This window comes from Buteo buteo, chromosome 21 (genome assembly GCF_964188355.1).
Source record: "Buteo buteo chromosome 21, bButBut1.hap1.1, whole genome shotgun sequence".
In the NCBI taxonomy this organism is placed as follows: Eukaryota; Metazoa; Chordata; class Aves; order Accipitriformes; family Accipitridae; genus Buteo; species Buteo buteo.
The window spans coordinates 312,500-335,241 of NC_134191.1; the positions used below are offsets into that span (position 1 = coordinate 312,500).

A 22,742-nucleotide genomic window follows, 5' to 3' on the forward strand; every position below is an offset into this window, starting at 1 on the left:
TAAATTTTATGCTTTTTTAAGAAGGTATGATTGATTGTTAGGTTTTTAATTATTTATTTATTTAATAAGTTAGGGGGCTGTATTAGCCACAAGGTCTTAAGAACATGAAAATATTTTTAAGTGTTACCAGTTTCATTTTAAAACTTGAGAAGTCCTCAGCCTATAGAGACTAGAAATGAAACTAGCAGTGTATGTAAAGAAGGACAGTACTTGAAGGATGAAAAGGGAAAAATAGAAGTAACCATTGTTATAAACGCGAATAAGGGAAATCCAAAAGCCAATCAGGATAACCAGTCCATAATTTATTAGCAGGCTATGGCTAAGCAAACAGCGCTGGGCGAACAGGAGGAGTCTTGCTCCAAAGGCCTGTCGCGCCAAACAGTTAATGTGTTTGGTATTTATTTCAGTACATCATACATATTCATTACATCTTTTTACATAGCTATTTCGGATAATTAGTTGGTTTTTGTTAACAATGACTTATGAGTTATAAATTCTTAACCTTTATCTATTAGGGGTTATAAATTCCAAGATTCCCCTGTCTAGGGAAGCAGGGGAGTCTGTGGTCTGTCTTATGTTACAAACTGCTGGTTTTTCTCGTCCTTGAGGCTGTAATAGCCCATTTGTTTCTTCTCCGGTGATCGGTGATCGTATCTCTTGTGTCTGCATGTGTGCACTTCAAAGCTACAATTATCTCACAAGGCATGTTTCTAAGTTTCACACCATCAACTCTAACAAAGCAATCCCTATTATGTTACAATGGGCCTTACACAACCAACTCTAGCAGCACATTACTTAATTAGTTTAAAGAATCATTGCTTAGTCAACATATTAGTACCTTAACCATTACAATCCCCCTCCCTTTTTCTATACCACTAATTTACTTATCAATACCCTATTACCACCCTTCTGGCCGCTTCCAGGATGAAGTTTATATAATGAACAAACCCCAGGTTTTATTACAATTCCCCCCCTCTTATTTATTCCATATTTTGTTCATTGAATCTCTTTAACACTTCCGATGCTTTAGTGAAAGTTGATATTTCTTCTCCTTCCTCAGGGTGTTCGCACTTGCTTCTCAGGAGCAGTAGGTGGGCTGCCTCTAAGCGTCCTTTCACAATAGAAATCAGTTTGTTGAAAATACAAGGTCCAAAGGTTAGTCCCATTACTAGCAATAGTAAAGGTCCTGCGATTGTAGAAATCAAAGTAGTTAGCCAGGGAGAATAATTGAACATTGCTTCATACCAGTTCTGTCGGCTCTCTCTCTCCCGTTGTCGCTTCTCCAGTCCTTCTCTCAATTTTGTCATTGTATCTCTAACCACCCCAGTATGATCCGCATAGACACAGCACTCCTCTCTCAGAGCAGCACATAATCCCGCTTCTTTGAGAAACAGCAAATCCAAACCCCTTCGATTCTGCAGGACTACTTCAGAGAGTGAACGTATTGATGTTTCCAGAGCCGTTATAGACTGCTCTATCCTCATAAGATCCTCGTCCACAGCCACCCTTAAAGATGTGAATTCTTGGTTTTGTTTTACTAAAGAGGCTATTCCTGTGCCTGCACCTGCACTTCCTAATACCATAAGGGTGGCTAAGGTTAAGGCCGGGATAGGTTCTCTCTTTACTAGATAATGTTCAAGTGAAACGCTGTTCATTGCCTCTTTTAACTTAGAGGAATAGCTCTCTGAGTGGTATATTATCCTTGGAACAATCATTATCTGTACACAAAATTCCTTGGTACTCTGTAAATATTCGAGGGAGATACAAGACGTAATTCCGGTTTTAGAGCATACCCATTTAGCATTATTTGTGGGTATTAGCCACTGGGCTGGCCTTTGAATTCTTATTTGGCCATTAGGGTTTAGACAGAGATGTTGTTTCTCTATGGGTATTCTCCCAACACATTTCCCTTTTCCCATAATCTGCTGCATGGATATGCCTTGTGTGCCATTCTCCCAGTTACATTGTGGTGGATTTGACCCATTCGTCAACTTAAAACGATTGCCAATTCCTATAGCTTCATAATAGGGTGGTTTTGTGTCAAAACATAACCAACAGTGGTCAGTCAAATTTGGATTTGTTTGATTTAATACTTGGTAGCTAACTTCCATTAGCTTCCAAAGAGAGTCAGGCTCGATATCTCTTTGTTCATTCAGGCTGTTGGTATTATCTGCTACATCTTGTGTTTCATTTACCACTAACTCTGTTTTAATCTGTTTTGTTCCCAATTCCCCGGTAAGTATTGTGTTGGGCCCCACGGGAGATAATTCCTCACTTGGAGCCATTTCTTTCTTGATTTGTATTAATGTACCCATTACCTTTCCCGTAGTCCATGACATCATTCCCCATGTTCGCCCCAGAACCCACCCAGGATCCTCTGGGTTCAATACACTGAGGTTGAAATATTTGCAAAGTCCAGTACGTGGTGTATTAAGTCCCCATGTTGCACCTCTGCCATACGTATAATAAGGTGTGCATTTAGGGGGTCCCCATTCTATTTTAAGATATTTATCGGGGACAGGTGGTGTCCAAGCTGTCGCTAGTGTCTCACAACCCCAGTGTCCACAAAAATAGTATCCAGGATAGTTGCAATGAGGTCGCCCTGGATTTGAACTAGGGCACAGATATACTTGTGTTGGGTAACACGGATCATTCTGACGTCTGAAAATTCCACAGTAGGTTATATTAAACTGTGGAGCCCCCTGAACAGTTTTAGTTTGGATTGTCTTAGATGATTCCAGCTGTATTAATGTCCATTTAAATGGTCGGTGCCCGTGGGAGTATACTGGATGGGAGTATGTCACTATTACCAATACCATTCCCAAACAGATAGTTGTCAGCAGCCTCTGGGAAGGTGCAAATCTGCAATAGGTTCCAATTCCCCTTCTCTCCTTCCTCCTTTCTTTCACGTCTCCCTTATTCCCCTTACCTTCTGTACGCATGCCTCTGCCTCCTTCGCCTACTCTTTTGCAGAGAGCAGCGAGGTAATGGATCTTCTCGGCAGCAGGCGCGTTAGGGTTCTCTGGGAATACTGGCATGGCAACCTGGGAGGGATTTTTCTTGAGGAAAATGGAGAGAGTTTGTTAACCCCGACGGTCACCTTTCTCTTTTGTTAAAGTGAGTGGATTTAGCCGTCCCTTATGCTTTGATTCTCTATTTTATTTGGGGATGGATCGGTCTTCCCACTTCCAAGTGAATCGCTTTGCACACAGCTTTACAGACCACTCCCAATCCCACTCATATATCTTCCAAGTTATAGGCACCAACAACTCCCATCCACAGAGCAACTTACACATTTCTACTTCAGTTTCCCATTCTTGATTAGTTGAGGATCCTCCCCCACAATTCATGCAATGGAAATGTCTGGCTAATGATACACAATACCACTTCTTATCACAACTTACACATTTACATACCACCCACCCCACATGTCCCGAATCAGGGTGTTTAATACATGGTATTGCTCGAGATTGCCTTCTTGAAGCACCTGGTTCCTTAGTAGTGATTTCGCAGCAATGAGGAAGACATGTATGTGTCCCTGTTATTTTATATATATTCCCGCACCCCTAGTTTGTGTAGGTAAATTACCACTATGCCACGGAGCACAGTTAGTCTTTCGTAGGATTTTTCCAGCGGGTACCTGAAACCAATTATACAAACTGGACTTTTACAGGTCCTTCGGTAGAGTTCATTGAGTCTTCCTGTTCTTCCTTTTGATTGTCATCTTTAGCGATCCAGGCTCTCTCATCAATTCCCACTGGTCCTCTGACAAAGGTCCTTTAACTCTCAAGGCATGGGTCCATCCTCTCTTGGCTGTTCGAATCGCTGTATCTGTAGTGAGTAAAACAAGAAAAGGTCCTTCCCATCGAGGGTAAGGGACTGCTCTTTCCATGATTTTATTAATACTTTATCACCAGGTGTAATAGAATGGATAGACATATTCAGTGGAGGTCTCTGTACTACCATTCCCTTTTTCCACAGCTCTTTCCTTCTTTTCATTAATTGGGTGATATAGGGTTCAATATTCCCTTCGCTTATTATTGGATTATCTGCAGGGCATTCCATATCGTATGGCATCCCGTATAACATTTCAAAAGGAGATAACCCGATATCTGTCCTTGGCTGGGTCCGTATATTTAAAAGTGCTAAGGGTAAACACTTAAGCCAGGACATTTTAGTTTCAATCATTAATTTAGTTAGCTGCCTTTTAATTTCTCCATTCATCCTTTCTACTCTCCCTGAACTCTGTGTGTTCCAGGGGGTATGGTACTCCCACTTTGTCCCAAAAGGAGCTAGGGCATCCCTCACTATCTTAGATACAAAGTGGGGGCCCTTGTCAGAATCAATAACTTCAGTTCTCCCATATCTGGGTATAATGTGTTCTAGAAGCACTTTTACCACACTGTTAGCTGTTGCCCGTGTTGTTGGAAAAGCCTCTACATAATGGGTTAAATGGTCTACCATTACCAGTAAATGTTTATACCTTCCCACCTTTGGAAGGTCCGTAAAGTTTATTTGTATTCTAGCAAACGGTCGTTGTGCTAATTCCCGTCCGCCCATTACCCTCTTACGAGCTTGCCGCTTGTTAATTTTCTGACAGGTTATACAACCCTGAACGATTCCTTTTGCAACATCGTAGATCCCAATACTCACATATTTGACTGCAAACTGATCTATAAGAGCTTGAGTTCCCCAGTGAGTCTTTGAGTGTATGCTTTTCATAATTTCAAAAGCTAATGCTTTAGGGACTACTCGCCAACCATCTGGCAACACCCAGTCATTTTCCTTTTCCTCAGCTCCCATCTGCTGAAGCTTTTTCTTTTCTGCTTCAGTAAATGAGAGTGTTAACCTCTCACGTTCTTTCTCACCCTCTCTGTCCTTCCTGGTTTCATTCCCTGATTCCCTCAGAGTTAGCAAAGCCGCTGTTCTCGCTTCCCTGTCCGCGATGTTATTTCCCCGGACCTGCGGTGTTAGACCCTTCTGATGGCCCCTGAGATGTACGACTGCTATCTGCTCAGGACCCCGTAATGCTTCCAGTGTTTGAATTATTAATTCTCTGTGAATCAAATTCTTTCCCTTTGAATTCAACAATCCTCGCTCTTCCCATATTTTTCCAAAAGTATGCACTACTCCAAAAGCATATTTAGAGTCAGTATATATAGTACCCGTTTTCCCTTTCAACAACTGCAAAGCCCTTAATACAGCATACAGTTCACACGCTTGAGCAGACCACGCAGCACTCAATGGCCCTGACTCCTTAACTGTATAATGCTTTCCTTCCACTATCGCATACCCAGATTTTCTTTTGCCTTCTACTACCCAAGAAGATCCATCTACATACAACCTTTCTCCATTCTCCAACTCCACCTCCTCCAAATCCGGCCGAATCTTAGTCTGTTCTTCTATATTCTTTAAACAGTCATGTTCTAATCTTTCCCCCGGTACCCCATACAAAAACTGAGCCGGGTTTTGTATTGTTGTGGACTCAATTTCTAATTTAGGGGAATGAATTAATATTCCTTCGTACTTCAGGAGTCTGGCATCTGTAATCCATTTTTCTGCTTTTTGTTGTAAAACTCCCCTGATATTGTGAGGGGTGAAGACTTTAAGCTCCCCTCCAAATGTTATTTTATTAGTTTCTTCCACTAATAATGCCACCGCCACTATTGCTTGCAAACACGTTGGCCACCCCCGCGCCACCGGGTCTAACAGCTTCAATATATATCCTACGGGCTTTCTCCTTCCTGCCCATTCCTGGGTAAGAACTCCGTACGCTGTTCCCTCATCAACAGCCACAAACAAATAAAAAGGTCTCCGTACATCTGGTAAATTCAAAACCGGAGCATTTACTAGATCAGTTTTGAGTTCTTCTAATCTTGCATCATCCTCCAGGCTCCATTTAAGAAGTCCGTCTTGTGTTAACTTATGATACAAGAATTTTACTTTTGCACTGTAATTTTCAATCCACTGCCGACAATATCCGAACAAACCGAGAAGCTGCCTCACTTGCCTCTTACTTCTAGGGGGTTTTAGCGACAGAATCCCATTAACCCTATCAGGGTCAAGTTTCTTTGTTCCGTTATTTAACCAGTGTCCGAGGTATTTAACTTCATCCTCCACAAATTGCAGCTTAGCCTTAGACACCTTAAACCCCTGAAGACCGAGGAAATTCAATAGACGAATACTTTCCCGCTGAACTGCTTCCCTATCTCTTCCAGCGAGCAAAAGATCATCTACATATTGTACAAGGGTCACCCCTTCCTGCAACTGATAACCTTGGAGTATTCGCTCCAAAGCCTGACTAAACAAATTAGCAGATTCAGTAAAACCTTGGGGAAGCACCGTCCACCTAAGTTGTTGTTTTCTGTGAGTATCCGGATCTTCCCATTCAAACGCAAAATAATCCCTACATTCCTCCTTTAGAGGACACGTCCAGAATGCGTCTTTAAAATCTATGACGCTGTACCACTGAGTATCGGGAGGAATTTGACTCAGCAAAGTATGTGGATTTGCTACCACCGGGAACCGACTTACAGTTCTCTTATTAATTTCCCGTAAATCGTGCACCAGCCGATAAGTTCCATCTGGCTTTTTAACTGGAAGTATCGGCGTGTTAAACGGTGACATGCAGGGCTCCAATAACCCCTGTTTTAATAATCTTTCTATTTCAGGTTTTAAACCTTCTCTCCCTTCCCGAGACACTGGGTATTGTTTGATTTTTACTGGCACCTCCGGATTTCGGATTACTACTTCAAAAGGCTCAATGTCTAATTTCCCCACTGTATCGGGGGAATACCACACCTCAGGATTTATTAACCCTTCATCTACTTCCGTAAGCGGACACAACTTCACTCTCAACTCTTTCTCCTCCACTTCCAGGGTTATCCCAAGCTCTATGATCAAATCTCTTCCCAACAAGTTATATTCTGCCTCAGGCACCAACAGCAAATTCCCTACACCGCACTTACAATCTGATTCCACCAATACGTTTTTGATCACCGGAACCTTAAACGGTTCCCCCTTTGCTCCAACCACGCTGACACTTTCTTTAGATATTTTACATCCTTCTGGTAAAGATTGGACAGTCGACCTCTCTGCTCCAGTATCCACCAGAAAAGTCACGTTTTGTTGCTGGGGTCCCACTTTCAGTGTTATCAAGGGCTCTGATTTACCTGGGGTCCCCAGCAAATAGAGCCCCTGACCCCTCTAATCCTCACTGAACGCCTTTTTATCCTGCTCTCGCTTTTTACAGTCCCGCTTCATATGTCCTTTCTTTCCGCAATAGAAACACTCAACTTCACCAATATTCTTTCTTCCCTTATTCGGGGTTTTTTGATCACCCCGCTCTCCCCTCTGCTGTCCGGCCTTCTGCACAACTCCTCTCTGCCCTTCCCGAACAGCAGCTACCAAAATCCTCACTTTCCTTCTTTCAACTTCCTCTTCCCTTCTTACAAACACTTTCTGAGCTTCCCTCAAAAGTTCATCCAGACCTCTATTCTGCCAATCCTCTATTTTCTCGAGCTTTTTCCGAATATCCACCCACGACTTCGCCACAAACTGTGTTTTTAGAAGTGCCTGACCGACCGGAGTGGCAGGATCCACTCCTGAATACAACTGAAAACTTTTCCGCAACCTCTCGAGCCATTCTGTTGGTGTCTCATCCTTTTTCTGCTGCTCATTAAATGTCTTATTAATGTTCTGTCCCCGAGGTACTGACTCCCGAATCCCCTGAATTATTATCATCCTAAGATCCGACATATTGTCTCTATGAACAGGATCCTGATTGTTCCAGTTAGGTCTAGCCAACGGCCACTTTTGATCAGCCGCGGGACCGGCTTGGTGCTGCTGATCCCAGACTCGCATTCCAGCACCCCTAATCATATTTCTCTCCTCCGCCGTAAAAAGAATACCTAAAATTGATTGTAACTCCTCCCAAGTATAGAGATTGGGTCCTAAAAATTGATCCAATCTCTCTGCAACCCCTATAGGATCGTCCAACAAATTTCCCATCTCCCTTTTAAACTCGCGCACATCTCCCGTATTTAACGGGATCGCGACATAACCAGTCCCAGGTGCTCCCTGTCCACCTGCTCCTGGGATCAACATCTCTCTCAGAGGAAACAAACCACCTCCCCTCGCAGACTTCTGCCGACCAAGTCCCCGAGAAACCACATCATTCTCAGCCTCCTGGGATCTTTCCTCCTCCGTTTCGGAGTCTGACCCGGGACCCCCCACTAACATAGGGGCCCCTTCTCCTTCTGAGGCTCTACCACATTCCCGAAATGACCCCCCCTTCTGATTATATGCAGACTTTAACTCCCTGCGAGATCGCGACCGAGTTTTAGGACCTTCACAGGGTTCATCCCGAAGCACAGATTGGGGTTCTAACGGGGCTTCGGGAGGCTGAGGTACATAGGGTGGGGGCCATAAGGGATCCTCCGTCCCTGACTTTTTCTTCTTTTCTTTCAAAGGATACAAATAAGCACCCTCCCCTGGTTGGGGAATCCACAACGCCGCGTATTCACTTTCCTCCGAACTCACAGGGGGTTTCTTTCCATTAACCCAGGCATTTAACTGTTGACACACCCAATCTTCGGAAGAACCGAAAATCGGCCACACTATATATGGATTAGTAAGGGGTTGACCTCCCCACACCTCCATACAATAATGTATCATTTTGGTTTTGGACTTCTCCTGCCTCCGAGGAGAATCATCCCAAAATGTTAGCATCATCCCCAGCGGACTATCTGGGGGTATATCTGGTGACGGGTCCTTCCCGCCCATGGGTCCAGAAGGCCTACTTTTCCTTTGGCCCATCTTCCGAGGTGCCTTTATTCACAGTTACCAGGTGGGACTCGAACCCACAACCTGGTTTTTTCCTTTCGCTTCCCCTTGTTCGTGACTCGCTCCCTCGCGGGCTACGAGAACTGCACTACTTAAAGGGTCCACACTCGCTTGGCCTCTACGAGACCTCTCAAGCACTCGCACCTCAGGATCACCCACCCCAACCAAGCGGCTCACCGCGTACCCGGTGGGACTTGAACCCACAACCACGCAAATACTTACCCTGTCCAGGGTCTTCGCTTGGTCTTCGTGCACGAAACTTTAAGGGGTGCTGCAGGTTTTTTTGCTTAGCCACAGAAATTTAGAGTTCGTTGGTACGGGGGTTGGTACGGGTAACCAACACAAGGCTATCCGTAGATAGGGCGCGCCTCCCTTCTCGTGGGGACCTGCACCAAACTCACCCGTATCCGAGTCACGGCACCAAATTGTTATAAACGCGAATAAGGGAAATCCAAAAGCCAATCAGGATAACCAGTCCGTAATTTATTAGCAGGCTATGGCTAAGCAAACAGCGCTGGGCGAACAGGAGGAGTCTTGCTCCAAAGGCCTGTCGCGCCAAACAGTTAATGTGTTTGGTATTTATTTCAGTACATCATACATATTCATTACATCTTTTTACATAGCTATTTCGGATAATTAGTTGGTTTTTGTTAACAATGACTTATGAGTTATAAATTCTTAACCTTTATCTATTAGGGGTTATAAATTCCAAGATTCCCCTGTCTAGGGAAGCAGGGGAGTCTGTGGTCTGTCTTATGTTACAAACTGCTGGTTTTTCTCATCCTTGAGGCTGTAATAGCCCATTTGTTTCTTCTCCGGTGATCGGTGATCGTATCTCTTGTGTCTGCATGTGTGCACTTCAAAGCTACAGTTATCTCACAAGGCATGTTTCTAAGTTTCACACCATCAACTCTAACAAAGCAATCCCTATTATGTTACAATGGGCCTTACACAACCAACTCTAGCAGCACATTACTTAATTAGTTTAAAGAATCATTGCTTAGTCAACATATTAGTACCTTAACCATTACAATCCCCCTCCCTTTTTCTATACCACTAATTTACTTATCAATACCCTATTACCACCCTTCTGGCCGCTTCCAGGATGAAGTTTATATAATGAACAAACCCCAGGTTTTATTACAACCATCTGACTTTTTGTACTGCTTTTGCCATTCTTTGGGGCAGGCACACACTTCCTTCAAGGAAATCATTAAGGGTGTGGGTTATGCTCACAGTTTTGAAGTTTCCTTTAATACTGTACTATGTGAGTTATCTTTTACAGTTCTGAAAGAAGTCAAAGGAAGGCACTGCAGGCAAGCTTTAAGGGAACAGTTTGTAAATGCTATTGTATTTTCCTTTAATTCACCAGATGTGAGTTTGGCCCTCAGCCTCCCATTTTTTCCACTCATTTATGTCTTATGATGCTCACTTATTCAGAAGTATCCCTGTATTACCCCATGTATCTGCTGCATCTGTCAGACTGGAAGCTAAGAATTGCATTAGCTTGTCCATAAGGCAACATTTCTTTCAAAACAGACCGGAAAATCCAGGGTTTAATTGATCCCCATCCCTGATGTGGCACCTGTGTACTAATCTGAGGGCTTTGTATAGGGTAGGAGGAAGTGGGCAGCTAGGGATGTGAAGGAGGGGTTTGCACTGTAATGCTTGAGGGGGGCAGATCTGTAGCAACACAGGTACTGTTTTTCCTGATTGTGTTCCTGTCCTTCGAGGATGAGAGCAGGAAGCAGCCTGAGGCTCAGTGCCTTTGAGGATTTACCTGCTGTGGTGTCATCCTCTTTCCCCTAGGTTTGCTGGAACCGGGCTGTTCCTTAGCAGTGAGCTGTGCTTGTTCCTTGGGAAAGCTCAGGTGGAACCAACTATCTCTCCCTTTGTTGTTACCTTGCTGATTTTGTCCAGACCTCTGTTGAGGCCAGGGATTTATAACTCACTGAGCCAGGAAAAGAATGCTACAGCAATCCAAGCTCCAGGAGATGTGAAAGATTTGTGGTTGGATGGGAGAGTAGTGAGTATGAGAAGGACAATAGTGGGAATAAGTGAAAAAGAAGACGAAAATAGATGTAGGGCTTGGGGGGGGGGGCGCGGCTCTGTAGGCATTTCAGTTTTGTTCCTGCTTCATGTGTGTGTTTTGTTCCTTTAGTGGGTGTAGGGAAGGGACAAGACATGCCTGTCACTAGATGGCACACGAAGCACGCCTGAGAGCAACCGAAGACCTGCTGGGGGCCTTTGCAGTGGATTTCACAGCACATGGGGCTGCTTAGCCATTTGTTTTAAAGATTTTTTTTTTCTTCTCTTGCAGCAGGCAGGATAGTCCTGCCTGTTTTACTGTGAGGCCCCGGTGACCCAGGCAGGTCGGTCCTCTCCTGTCATTCAGAAGTAGTAAGAATCAGATACAGGGAAAAGCGAGACTGTACTGAACAGCAAGATCTTTCCTTAAACCTGCCTTTCTCTATAGCTTCAGTAACTGCTCATTTTCAAAAGGAAAGTCTTAAAGGCTTATTAAAATGGTAAATACAACAATGGAAGTCTAATAGCCTACAGCTGAGATACAAACAATACAGTGAGAAGGACTGCCTACAGCAAGTTGTGATGAGAACAGTAACGTGCTGGGATGTGCACTATAAATCAAACATTTCACTGACTCTTTAGTTAGTTAATTGTGCTCTTTTGCATGTTGTACATTTGACCACAGACTATGACAACGCATCTCACCAAATGAATCTTTTTGAATTACTGATAAAACACCATGTTGTGTCAATCATTCTTGAAAAGAGAAATTTCATTTAACATTTTGAAAGAAATATTCCATTTGTTTGCATGTTTCTGAATAGAAATGGTCTTTAGCACTTCCTGAGGAACTCATTACCCATTAAGTGATTGTGCCTGTTTAATATGATTTGGATCTTTATGAGAGCATTAGACTTCGACTGGGAGTCTCTCAGAGAGAATTATAGAAGCAATAATACAAAGTTAGCATGCCAAGTGTAGCGATGTGTTGAATGGTGTCCGTTTGCTCCCAAAGGCAAATTTGGGCTCCTGTGTACCTGAGGGCCCCATGTCTCTTTACAGAGGTGGAGCATAATCTAGGTTTGTGCTAGTGTAAATGAAAAACAGACTTTGGCTGCTTGTCACTTAGGCTCATCACGCTTTCCCTCACAGAGTGTTCACAAAATGAAAAAATCCAGGTCAGTCTAAAGCAATCCAGTTTACGCTTCTTCAAAAATTAATTTTTCTTCATCCAGCTAGTTGCAATAGGAAGAGAGTTATTTGGGCACAAATTAAACCTTACTGAGATGCTACAGATGCTGTTGGGAACTGAATTTGAATCAGTAATGGCTTACCATTGTGAATCAATGTAAAGGAGCAACAGCACAGGAAAGGAATGTGTTCCAAACACTTGTTCAAGAAGCAAAGTCAGGCATGTACTGCCCAGTTCTGCCACTGGAATATAAAAGCTCAGCCTGCAAAACCCCACAGCCATTATGTAGCTTCTCCTACTCTGCTGTACTCAAAGTCCTTTGCAAACACTGAGTAAATAAGTTCTAAAATATGTTTGTGAGCTGTTGTAATAACTTGAACAGTGAATTTTAGGACCTGGTCTGTTGCTAACTTGGCCATTGCTACTTATGTCCAAGAGGAGAGACTTCAGTGGGAATACAACTGAGAAGAGGGACACAGTAAGCCCTGTAGTCATGGCACAGTCCTGTCAGAAATGTATTCCAGTTATGTTCATGTGTATTCTTTGACCTCTTGTAATATCTCCAGTGCCATTTGGAATGTTAAGTAATGGAATCTGATGCCAGCACAGGAGAGGAAAATGTAGACTAGAAGTAATTATCAATGATGCCTGTCTACTTCTCAAGGAATGCAGTGGAATATTTTTGCATAAATATGGCTTACTCACTGAAAAAAGTTTTAAATATCTGAAAATTAACAGTGTTGAGTTCAATATAGACTTTGGGATGGAAGCAGTGTGGAAAATCAGAATGTTCGCTGGAAAATCAGAATGTTCTTCCTCAGTAAACTAAACTTCCATAAACTAAACAGCTAGTTAATTTAAATTGATGCTGTGTTTAAAATTGGCCTAAATTAAATTTTATAATTTAACGATAATTTTTTTAAAAAATTCATTTGAAATCTCCTAACATTGAAAAGGGTAGCACAAAATTCTTCCTACAGCATAAAATGATGCTTTGATTTTAATTTATCTGAGAAAACTTTTTTTGTTTGTTTAGGTGGATCTAAACCAACATTTTCTGTATTTTTAATTTTGTTCAGAGAAGTAAAAAATTTGCATATCACTGTTCCTTTTAACAAAACTCATATATTCAATATACTCAAGTTGCTTATAGTAAACATTGTGATACAAAACAAATTTGTTTAATTAGTCTGTGTAGAGAGGATAGAAGCTACATTTCTATGCCAAACCCATGATTTTTCCTGTGTTTGCAGACTCATCAGTCAAAACTGACAGAATGATGATTTGTAAGAGCTGCAGCTGACAACTTGTTGAGCCTCATTTATCTGATTTGCCTATTAACTGCTTCAGTACTGGCAGGCCAGTCATCTACACAAGTTTATCTGGTTCCTTAACACTGCTGAAGAATCTGGCATATACTGGTCCTGAGTGCCATGGAATGGCACCACTTTTGCATAGAGTAGGTGAATTATAAAGAGGAGAGACAGGAAGATTCAGAATTCCTTTGTGTTTATATTATATGTCATGTTTTAACTGTAGGATCCATACGCCACAATGTCTAGATTACGTTCAAACACTCCCATATTTGGGTGCTGTCTCCTATAGCCTCTCTTGTCTTCTGTTTCCCCTACAAATTTGTACAGTAACCAATTCCCATCTTGAGATCCGCATGTCTAAAATCAATAAGTGGAATACCTTCAACAGTGGGTATTTGACAGTGAATGATTTGTGATTTTTTGCAGGGCAGCTGTTGCTGTCTTCTTCAACAACACCTGCTTGTTCAAAGAGCTTGCTTTTTGTCTTGACTGCTTTGGCTTAGAGAACCTTTCATAAAGTCTTACTATATTTTTCATTTGTCTTGACTTTTCTCTCTCCTCCTCTTTCTGTTTTTACAGTAGTTTCTTCAGGCACCCCACACATCAGTACCATCTTCAGAATCAAGAAGGAAGTTAGGCTGGAAACATGCTTCTCTCTGAAAATGAGTTTAAAACAGCAGTCCTATGTCAGGCAACCTCTTCAAAGCAGGTCACTTTCCCTAGTTTTCTCAGTCATAATCAGCTATTAAAGTGTGTACGCTGCATCATACTCGGTTGCATTCAGTTAGGATATCCATTATAGAGAGAAGATGACAATGAACTAACTTTCTTTGATATGGCAAGCTGGATCCCGGTTTACCTCCATCCCATTTTGAGGGAGTATTTGCGTGATTTATTAAGGCCAGGTTTTCCCTCTTTCCAGTTCATGTGAATGTGAGGAAGGTGCAGTGTATGTCAGCTGTGAATGTCACTCAATACTGCCTGTGCCAGCGTGTCTGTGAGATACTGCTTTCTTGTCTGGATCACTGGCTGTCAGTTCAAACCAAAGTGGCTGAAATAAACTCAAGAGCTGTCTTTGCCTTTTGGCTATGATCATTCCATTATATTAGTATCTGACATGCCCCACCTCTGTCAGGAACCAATATCATGCTCTAGCACAGCAATGCAATTTGTGATCTAATAAGATTTTCATTCTGCTTTACCCTCCTTCAGCCTGTGCTCCTTCATGTCATGTAAGCAAAGTGAATTGGCAGATAACTGATAAGTGTCCTTTTCTTGGTTTCCTTCTTAGGACTTTTAAGCTGCTGTGGTTCATCAATGAAAACAAACCACAAATGTCTTCACACAGGTCCAAAAGTAATTTCAAGGCAGGTAGATAACTAAGTTTTCTCAAGGAACTTGCCCATCTGTTTTTGTCAGAGGTCTCTGTGTTCAACCTGAATCATTCCTCATTACCCTGTAGGAGTGGGGAGTTTACGCTGTTCTTGTTGGGATGGAAGCAGGACTTCTGCACTCTAATGCACATAGTCCACATATCCATTTCCGAAGAAGAGACAGATTTCCCTGTCTGCATCTTTTGTGTCATGTCTCTGTACACCCTGGACCTCACCCTGGCTCATCCCTTCTGCCATGCTTCTCCACTTGACTGCTTTTGATGATAGGGGTTTTTTTGTAGCAATGTCCTGACTGATGCTTTAAAATTGCAGCTGGCTGTTTAATGTTAACTGAGTGAGTTACCAGGCAAGCAGTGACTCTAACTTCAGCTATGATGATGATGTTTTCAAACTTTCTCCAACTAATGAGTCATTAAAAGTAGTAATAAAGGGGTTTGTTGGGGCCACATGTCCCTTGGAAACACTCAGCCCATGCTAATTACAGTGGGTTAGCAAAGAGGTCAAGGCTGATGAGTGTGTGGGAGGGGGCACAGAACAGTAATGGTGAGAGGAGTTGAAAACAGTTGCAGGAGATGTTAATTATACAGCTTGTTCACATCAACTTTCCCCTCCCATTGAAAACAAAGCTCATTTTGAAGACACTTGTAAAAGTTGCTCTTTAGGAATCAAAATACCTTATGTCTCAATAACTGGTAACATGCCAGAAATGTAAAACTGCAATAGAGTAAACAAAGAACTAATTTGTGCGTGGTTATTTTAGTCTCAATTAAAGCTGGAAATAAGATTTTCCATGTCTGTGGTGCCACATTAGGGCCAGTACACAGCTTTGCTTTGTGGACCTAATCCAGATTCTGCAGAGGACAAAGGAGATTTTTCCACTGACTTCCATGACATTTGGACCAAGTCTGCTATTGATTTGTTATCATTCCTGAAGAGCCACAGACTGTCTTTCTTACAGACAGATGGTGCACTTCGTCAAGGAATTTTGCAACTTAAAGGCCCTGTTCTGCAGTTATCAGAATGCACAAGTACATTTATGTGTGTGACTGAGCAAAGCTAGTAACAAATGTAGATGTTAGCATGGATGTTAAATTCTAATAAAAGATTACAGTGACAGGAAGGTATACCATAAAAATAAGATGATGAGAGATGTGCAATTAACAAACTCTTACGTTATAACTAAGTAGTATATATCTGTGTAGTTCATGTTGCTAACAGATTGCACTGTATTTACTATTCAAAGCAGCAGAGCATTATAGTATAGAAGCTGGTTCTTTTCTGGTTGCTCCCTCAGCCAAACTCCAGAGCCAAAAAGTTTTTATGGTGTAGCTAAATCTGACAGATACATAACTTCAGAACTTGTGCTTATGTGTGTTTCATAGTCACAAAACTGTCAAATCACAAATGGCAGACAGTTCTCTGAGGATGATGTCTGCAGGAGAAAGAATATTGTACTTGAATGGTAGTATATCTGCAAGACTGCAGAAGACAGGAAGAAACTCATTAAGAGAGGTGAAATTTTCATGCAGATACTGAGAGAAAATGTACTTTCAATCAAAACAAAAATCTGGACAAATTTTATTGGCAAGATTGAAATATTGGTTTGAGTTACTTAAAAAATGTAGGAGAACTCTTAAAATATGTAATCTTTTCCCCCAAACCCTCTCCTTCCTTTTCTTGAGTGACAGTCTTTTACGCAAGTAATGATTGAAGTAATTTTCTCCATTGAAAGTAAATGCTAGCTTTTGAAGGTTTTAAAGGGAGAATTTAATATAAAATGGAGAAAACCAGGATTTTTGTTCCCTTTTTGTAAATGGTCTTATGTTTCAAAAAATGCATGGGATTAAATAAGGTTATTAGATCCCCACCAGCTGCAATTGCTAACCTACCTGCAAAAATTTAATTAGGTAATTAATTTTATTCTTTCCTAGGTTGCACTTGTAGCTCTATCTCCAGGTCTTTTCAGAGATGATGTAGTTCCATGAGCCATGTTTAGCATAATCAAAATAATCATGTAGGTGCAGGGACCCAAGTATAAAAGAGAACTACAACTAGCTATAATTAGACAAATATCTGTGGAGGGTTAAGAGCATCCTACTTCATCCTCTTGGGATTTCTGTCAGGGCTGTCACTTTTCTAGCTACTTGGTAATGATGGTTACAGTTTTATGGTGCCTCAGTAGCAGATTTGCTGGCTCTTTTGACTGTTATATACATGGGAAATACAATGCAGAGCGTTGTCCTGTATTCAGTTCTGTTTCCAGGGTCATCCTCTTCGAGTTTCTAGAATTTTCAAACCCAGGTCATTGACAGAAGCTCAGGACTTTTGGCTCATGTTTCAGTCACCAAATTACTCTGTTTTCTGTTCATGGACATGTCAGGCCAGCATCAGGACCTGTACATGTGCTTCTCTGAATGGAAATCTGTCTTGTTCTTTAAACTGGCTACTGGCCTACACAACTTGGAAGGGGATCTTTCACATGTGATCCCACCCCTGTCCAGGAATCCCTGAGAGTGTTTCTGTCATTTTCCAGAGACCTTTTGCTGGAGTAACAAAGTTGGGGTTTTTTAAAGTAATTGAAATGGGTCAAAGCTCTCCCAGTATTTGTCTACATTGTGCCTCTCCCAGCCAGGCAAGTGTATTTTCAGCAGCTCCAAACTGAGGCAAATTTTAAAAACTGCAGGCATGATAACAGTGACGTGATAAATCAGATTTACTGTAAAGTGCTGTCAGCTCAGGCTAGGCTTTTTAAAAAAAAAACAAAACACAAACCCAACAAAGCAAAACAACTCAAAACCAATAGAAATAATTCCTTAAAAAAATTATACTAGTGATAGCCTTGCGTTTAAACAGATGACTAGCCCCTGGCTGAACTTGGCATCTGAAAATACTGGAGCACTCAGAACCTAAAATACAGAAGATGGAAAAATTAGACTTATATAAAATCAGTTGTGCTAGCTTTTCACTGGCTACACCTTTCCTTTTCAATAAGTGATTGATTTATTGATAATACAGGACATCTGACATTTATTCAGAATGGTGGATTTTATAGGCAGTAACCTAATAGCTTGAACCAGTTGTCTGTAGCTGCACATTAAAAACTTTGGCCTTGGGCTTTCATGCTTCCCTCCCTTCCCCACCTTGGCTTTCTCGTAGCAGCCACAGCAGCATCCTTGTCTTGCAGGAGCTGTGATGAGGTTTTGCTGTTGCCCGTGTCTACCCACTTGGTATTTTTTTCTTTCCTGTTTTTCACTTATTTTGGACAGTTTGTAGCAAGTGGTGGTAGTCTTGTGTAGTGGTGTTCCCTGAGGTTTAAGAAGCATTCATTCATTGCCGGAAATGGTATATGGAATGATATTCTTTAGAGAAATCTTTTTTTCCCTTATAAAATGAAAACTGAACATTTTAAAAGGCTTCATATACAGAAGGCGTGCTGAAGGAATTTGAAGTGTATGGAATGTTCCCAGCTACCTCCTCTGAGGATTTCTTCAGCACTACTTAATTAGAAAACCCCTGTCAATAGAAGAGGTCTGCCAGTTGTCACATATATTAAACAGCATATTATCTCCAAAGTTAGAAATTGTTTGATAGTTCATGTTATGTGTTGATCAGCCTGGGAGCATCTAACTTCAGTGAAACTCACTGAGATGATTAATTGTTCTTCTTCAGGGTAACTAAATCATATGGCAAAACTAACTTCCATAACTGAGGAAGTGGTCTGAGGCACTGAGTGGGGAAACAATCGTATTTAAAAGGAGCACTGAAGGCACTTAATGTGTCTTGATGGTATTGAGAAGGATGAATGTCAGTGGAAAACACACTCATTTGTTTATAAAAAAATAACATTCTAGCGAAATATTGGCATGCCTTTTGAACGTACAAGAAGTGATATGAATAACTCAGTGCACTCAATAACTGTGCATTAATGGCAAAAATCAGTAAATCTATCGTTTAGACCTGTGAACAGGAAATCAGACTTCTAATAAAGTTCCCTGTGAACTAGGTGACAAAATTGCTGTGGGTTTAGCCCAGATGCCTAAGTTTGTGTGTCATAGAGGTAGAAGATTTAAAAAGGGAATCTATCTATACGCAAATCATCCTTCCACTAAAGTAGCAAAACAGTTTTACATGTGAACATGTGCTGACCACCAGAATGCAAGGAGATTGTGCCTAGAAAAATACCCTTTGATGTTAATTTATTTATTTTTATTTAGCTTGGGTTGGTTTTATGTTTTTCACTCTATTACAGTATGTTTGCAAAACCAATAAGGACACCCAGAGTTGACTGTTGATGTTTATTGAATCATTCATATCAAATAAACACTTTTGGGAGTCTAACCATGGAAAGTAAAAGCATTCCTTTGAGAGGAGAGAAATCAGAAATCCTTATTGGAAGAAGAGGATGTCTGCTCGTTTTATTTTTAAATATCTGAGGAGAAGTCATGATTTCAAGTGGCATGACTGAAATGTGGACACACCAGGATGGGAGTTCTAGTATGGGGTATATGCAGTCAGGTTCACAGCTTGCAGTTCAGATGCTCTGGGATGAATTAACCCTTTGCACTGTGCAGCCTCTTCGATGAAAAGGGGTTTTGTGTGCTAGTTCCAAGTCAAACTATGAAGTCAGTCATCTAATCTGTTCCAGTTGGAACAGTTCCTATCTCTGTTCAGTGCTTACTGTCTGGACAGATTATAGTAGGCAAGGGTTCAGGTCTCATTAATGTGTCATTTAGAATTGAAAACCTATTCAATTTCATTTTGAAATAATTGGCATATATGTTGTTCTTTTTTCTCTGTCTCTATTAATTTACTGATTTCACTGATGTGAGAGGAAACCATGTAATTATTCCACTTTAGTAGCATCAGAACAGATATTTAAGAGCCTGGTTTAGTCATTTGGGAACAGAAAATTGGACACACATAGTGGCATTATTCTGGGGTCTGGGCCCATAAGGAAATGAGCACTTTTAACTTCCTAAAGTAAGGGAGTTGAAGACCCTCAGTACTTGCCTGTCCCATTCAGCTGGGTCCTTTAATTCCTTTAAGTGTGTGACAAAGCCATTAACTTAAATGGAAACATTAATGCACTGAAAGATAGGTGCAGAGGTCAGCAGCAGGAAGCCAGAAGGGAGGGAACAGAATTTTTTAGTGATCTGGCAGTTTACTTCACTAAATGCAAATGATACACAATTATTTTCTCATTCCTCTGTTTCACTCTCCCATGCTGATCTTTTTCCTGGGTGCTGACGTTTTTCTTCTACCCTGTCTTTGCTAATATCTACTAAATCAAGTAACAAGCTGCCTTTGTTACAGGTGAAGGACTCCTGAAAGTTGCAGGGGCCTGCATCATCAGAGCTGTCAGAATCCCCATGCCTTTTTCCAGGGTGCTGGCGTTTCTCACCATATTGGTCATTTAGGTCTACCTCATCATTCCAGCCTCTTCTGCTAGTATGCTGGTGCTTGTACATCAGATACCTTCTGCCTGGATGCTGTCTTTTGGGGAACTCTTTCAAGTAGGTTAGCTGTGGACTGGGGGTGTCAGCATACTGATCCAACAGTGACCTTCTGCCAGGACGCTGTCGCTTTTTCAGCTCTAGATAGCCATCAAGGTCATCTTCTATCTCTCTTTTCCCTGGATGCTGCCTCTTCTGAATGTCTCCATAAGATGTGTCTTCCTCAACATCTCTTTTTCCAGGATGCTGTCTCTTTTCCAGGTCACTTAGGTACTTTTTCCCAGGGTGTTGTCTTTTGGAAAGCCATTCTGGCAGAGGGGCGTTTGATTCTGTCCAAGGAAAAGAATAGTATTAATGAGCCCCCATAATCCTCACTAAGGAAGTTGAAATGGGAATTTGTGGAGTTCTGTGGTGCAGGATCATAATCTGTTGCTCATTATGCCCATTTAATTGCACAGTTAACTGTATGGTCTTGAATTTGATTACTCTGGATGGCATCTGTCAAAACAGTTCTGGCATATTTTTAGCGAGGCTGGATTGATACATTAGAAACTAGCTGGAGCCAAATGGGAAGACATGCAATGACAAAGCCTAATGTGTTCATTCAGGTAAAGGGAGGTGAGTAAAAGATGTTGAGCAGCTGGAAGAAATCAGCTGCAGAAGCTGGGTATGGGGAAGAGCTGGAAATCATCATGAGACAGGGAAAGGGTAGGGCTGAGACATAAGTAGAAGCAGGGCTGTTGACATTTGAAAGCCAGCTCAGTATTTCCAGCTACCAATCATAACTCTATTAGTATCTCTTACTCATTCTTAAGCTTTTTTTAATATTTCAGACATGACCAACTCTCAGCATTTTTGTGAAGAGGGAGGAAGGCTTTTTCTATGGGCACTATGGGGCCAGCTCCTCTTTCCACTCTGAAAGGGCTCTGTGCTCCTTGTTGGTGGCAGGCACCTATGTGCTGCTTCTTGCAAGCCCTGAGTCTGATTTGCTTCCACTGCTGTGACTAGTGAGAGTAGAGCAACTGCAAGCTAGGAGGCAGTGAACACTAGAGCAGCCTCTGCATTCCCAGCCATGGAAAAGCCCACCTCTGTTGGGGTGTAGAAACCAGTGGGTTGAGGTAGTAGGTGACTGGCAGCACTCCCACCTCCAATTAACATTAAGTACAGGGTCCATAACTGGGGAATGTCCTCCACATTTCCTCTTAGAGCTTCCCTAGGGAAGTACTTGCCAGACAGGCAGGTTTTCTGTGACAGGCTTCTACCTTATTATGCAGCAGCTGCTTAGTGGTGGTACAGCATTGCCCAAGTGGGGTGATCTTAGAGAAGAAAGTACCTTTTGAGAACTCTGTATCAGGGTATTGTGGCAGACCTCCTATCCTTCCCCTCCCCTTAGTTACAGTAATAAATATATACATTAGAACCTGGGAACTGTACATTGGATCTAATGATCTCAGCCAAGTACTATGCCAACATCACCAGATGGATGTCCCTGGTGTTATACATACCTTTATTCATCTCTTCTTCCTTTTCAGCTTTCTTGAGGACAGACTGAAGAATGAGGCTTTCAGACCTCTGCAGGATGTCATCCAGGGGACTTCTTCCCATGTTCTCACTTCCCTCTGGAAGAGGCTGCCCCCCGTTGAGGCAAGCACCACACAAGGTCAGGCAGAGGAGTAGCAGGGGCAGCTGGATAGATGGCATTGTGGGACAGGGGTTCCTGCAACTTTCATGGGAGAGAGAACAACAGGGGAGGAGGATGGAGCAAACAAACCTAGCAATAATAGCAGTATTTCCAGACACTGAAAAAGAAATATGGCACTGCTGTAGGGATTGAAGTCTCTTAGGAGGGTCCTTCCTCGTTTCTGTTACTAACCTCTCAGTTTATTTTATATTCTTCAAAGAATCTGTAAATTCTTCATAATTAAAACCAGGCACTTGTTCATTTTTCTGGCAGAATAAAAATGAACATTTTAAATACCTAACTTCCTGATGCACAGATAGTTCTGAAAGCCAGTGATTTTGCTTTGCTTTCTGCCAAGAGGCAAAAAATAATTTCCCTCTTGAACTCTGTGTTAACTGTTGCCCCACATGAGGTACATACACATATACCTGTACTAACAATCTCCACCAGGCAATTCCCATGCTAAGGGTTCATCTTTAAATAATACTGGGATTTGCAGCACTTTCATTCCACCTTTAGTTAAAGCCCAACTTTAATAATCCATTAATTTTTTAATATCTATTTCTATACTTTTAAAGTCGCCGTGTGTCTTTGTATTTGTCAATATAATAAAATAGCTATGTTCCGTTGGTCAGGGAGATTTCTTGCATTGGGGAAGCACCTCATATTTTTTTTCAGAGACATAATAATAATCATACCCTCTATTACCTCTTGGCCAGATAGCAAGTGTTTTTCTATTTCTTCTAGCTAGAATTCCTAATGCACTTATCATGGATTTATTTTCCAGTAAGCAGAGTTCTTTCAGTAGAATGGAATACATCTGTAATACTAGTA

The 22,742-nt window shown here is 41.7% G+C and overlaps 3 protein-coding genes across 3 annotated transcripts in view; 1 reads left to right on the forward strand and 2 right to left on the reverse strand.

Moving 5' to 3' along the window:
* Window positions 1–858: 858 nt before the first annotated feature.
* Window positions 859–3,038, reverse strand: LOC142042891 (MLV-related proviral Env polyprotein-like). The gene has a single exon (XM_075053463.1). It carries the CDS (start codon window positions 3,036–3,038, stop codon window positions 981–983), a length of 2,058 nt encoding a protein of 685 aa, XP_074909564.1. The 3' UTR covers window positions 859–980.
* Window positions 3,039–19,972: 16,934 nt separating this feature from the next.
* Window positions 19,973–22,062, reverse strand: TRH (thyrotropin releasing hormone). Its single transcript, XM_075053016.1, has 2 exons — window positions 21,733–22,062; window positions 19,973–20,556 (listed from the first exon to the last, which is right to left on the reverse strand). Exons 1-2 carry the CDS (start codon window positions 21,926–21,928, stop codon window positions 19,973–19,975), a joined length of 780 nt encoding a protein of 259 aa, XP_074909117.1. The 5' UTR covers window positions 21,929–22,062.
* The window catches only part of TMCC1 (transmembrane and coiled-coil domain family 1), a 185,925-nt gene continuing 184,939 nt past the window's right edge, over window positions 21,757–22,742 (forward strand). Inside the window, exon 1 of the mRNA XM_075053004.1 lies at window positions 21,757–21,887. The gene's annotated coding sequence lies outside the window, so the exon portion shown is untranslated. The remainder of the gene's footprint in view (window positions 21,888–22,742) is intronic.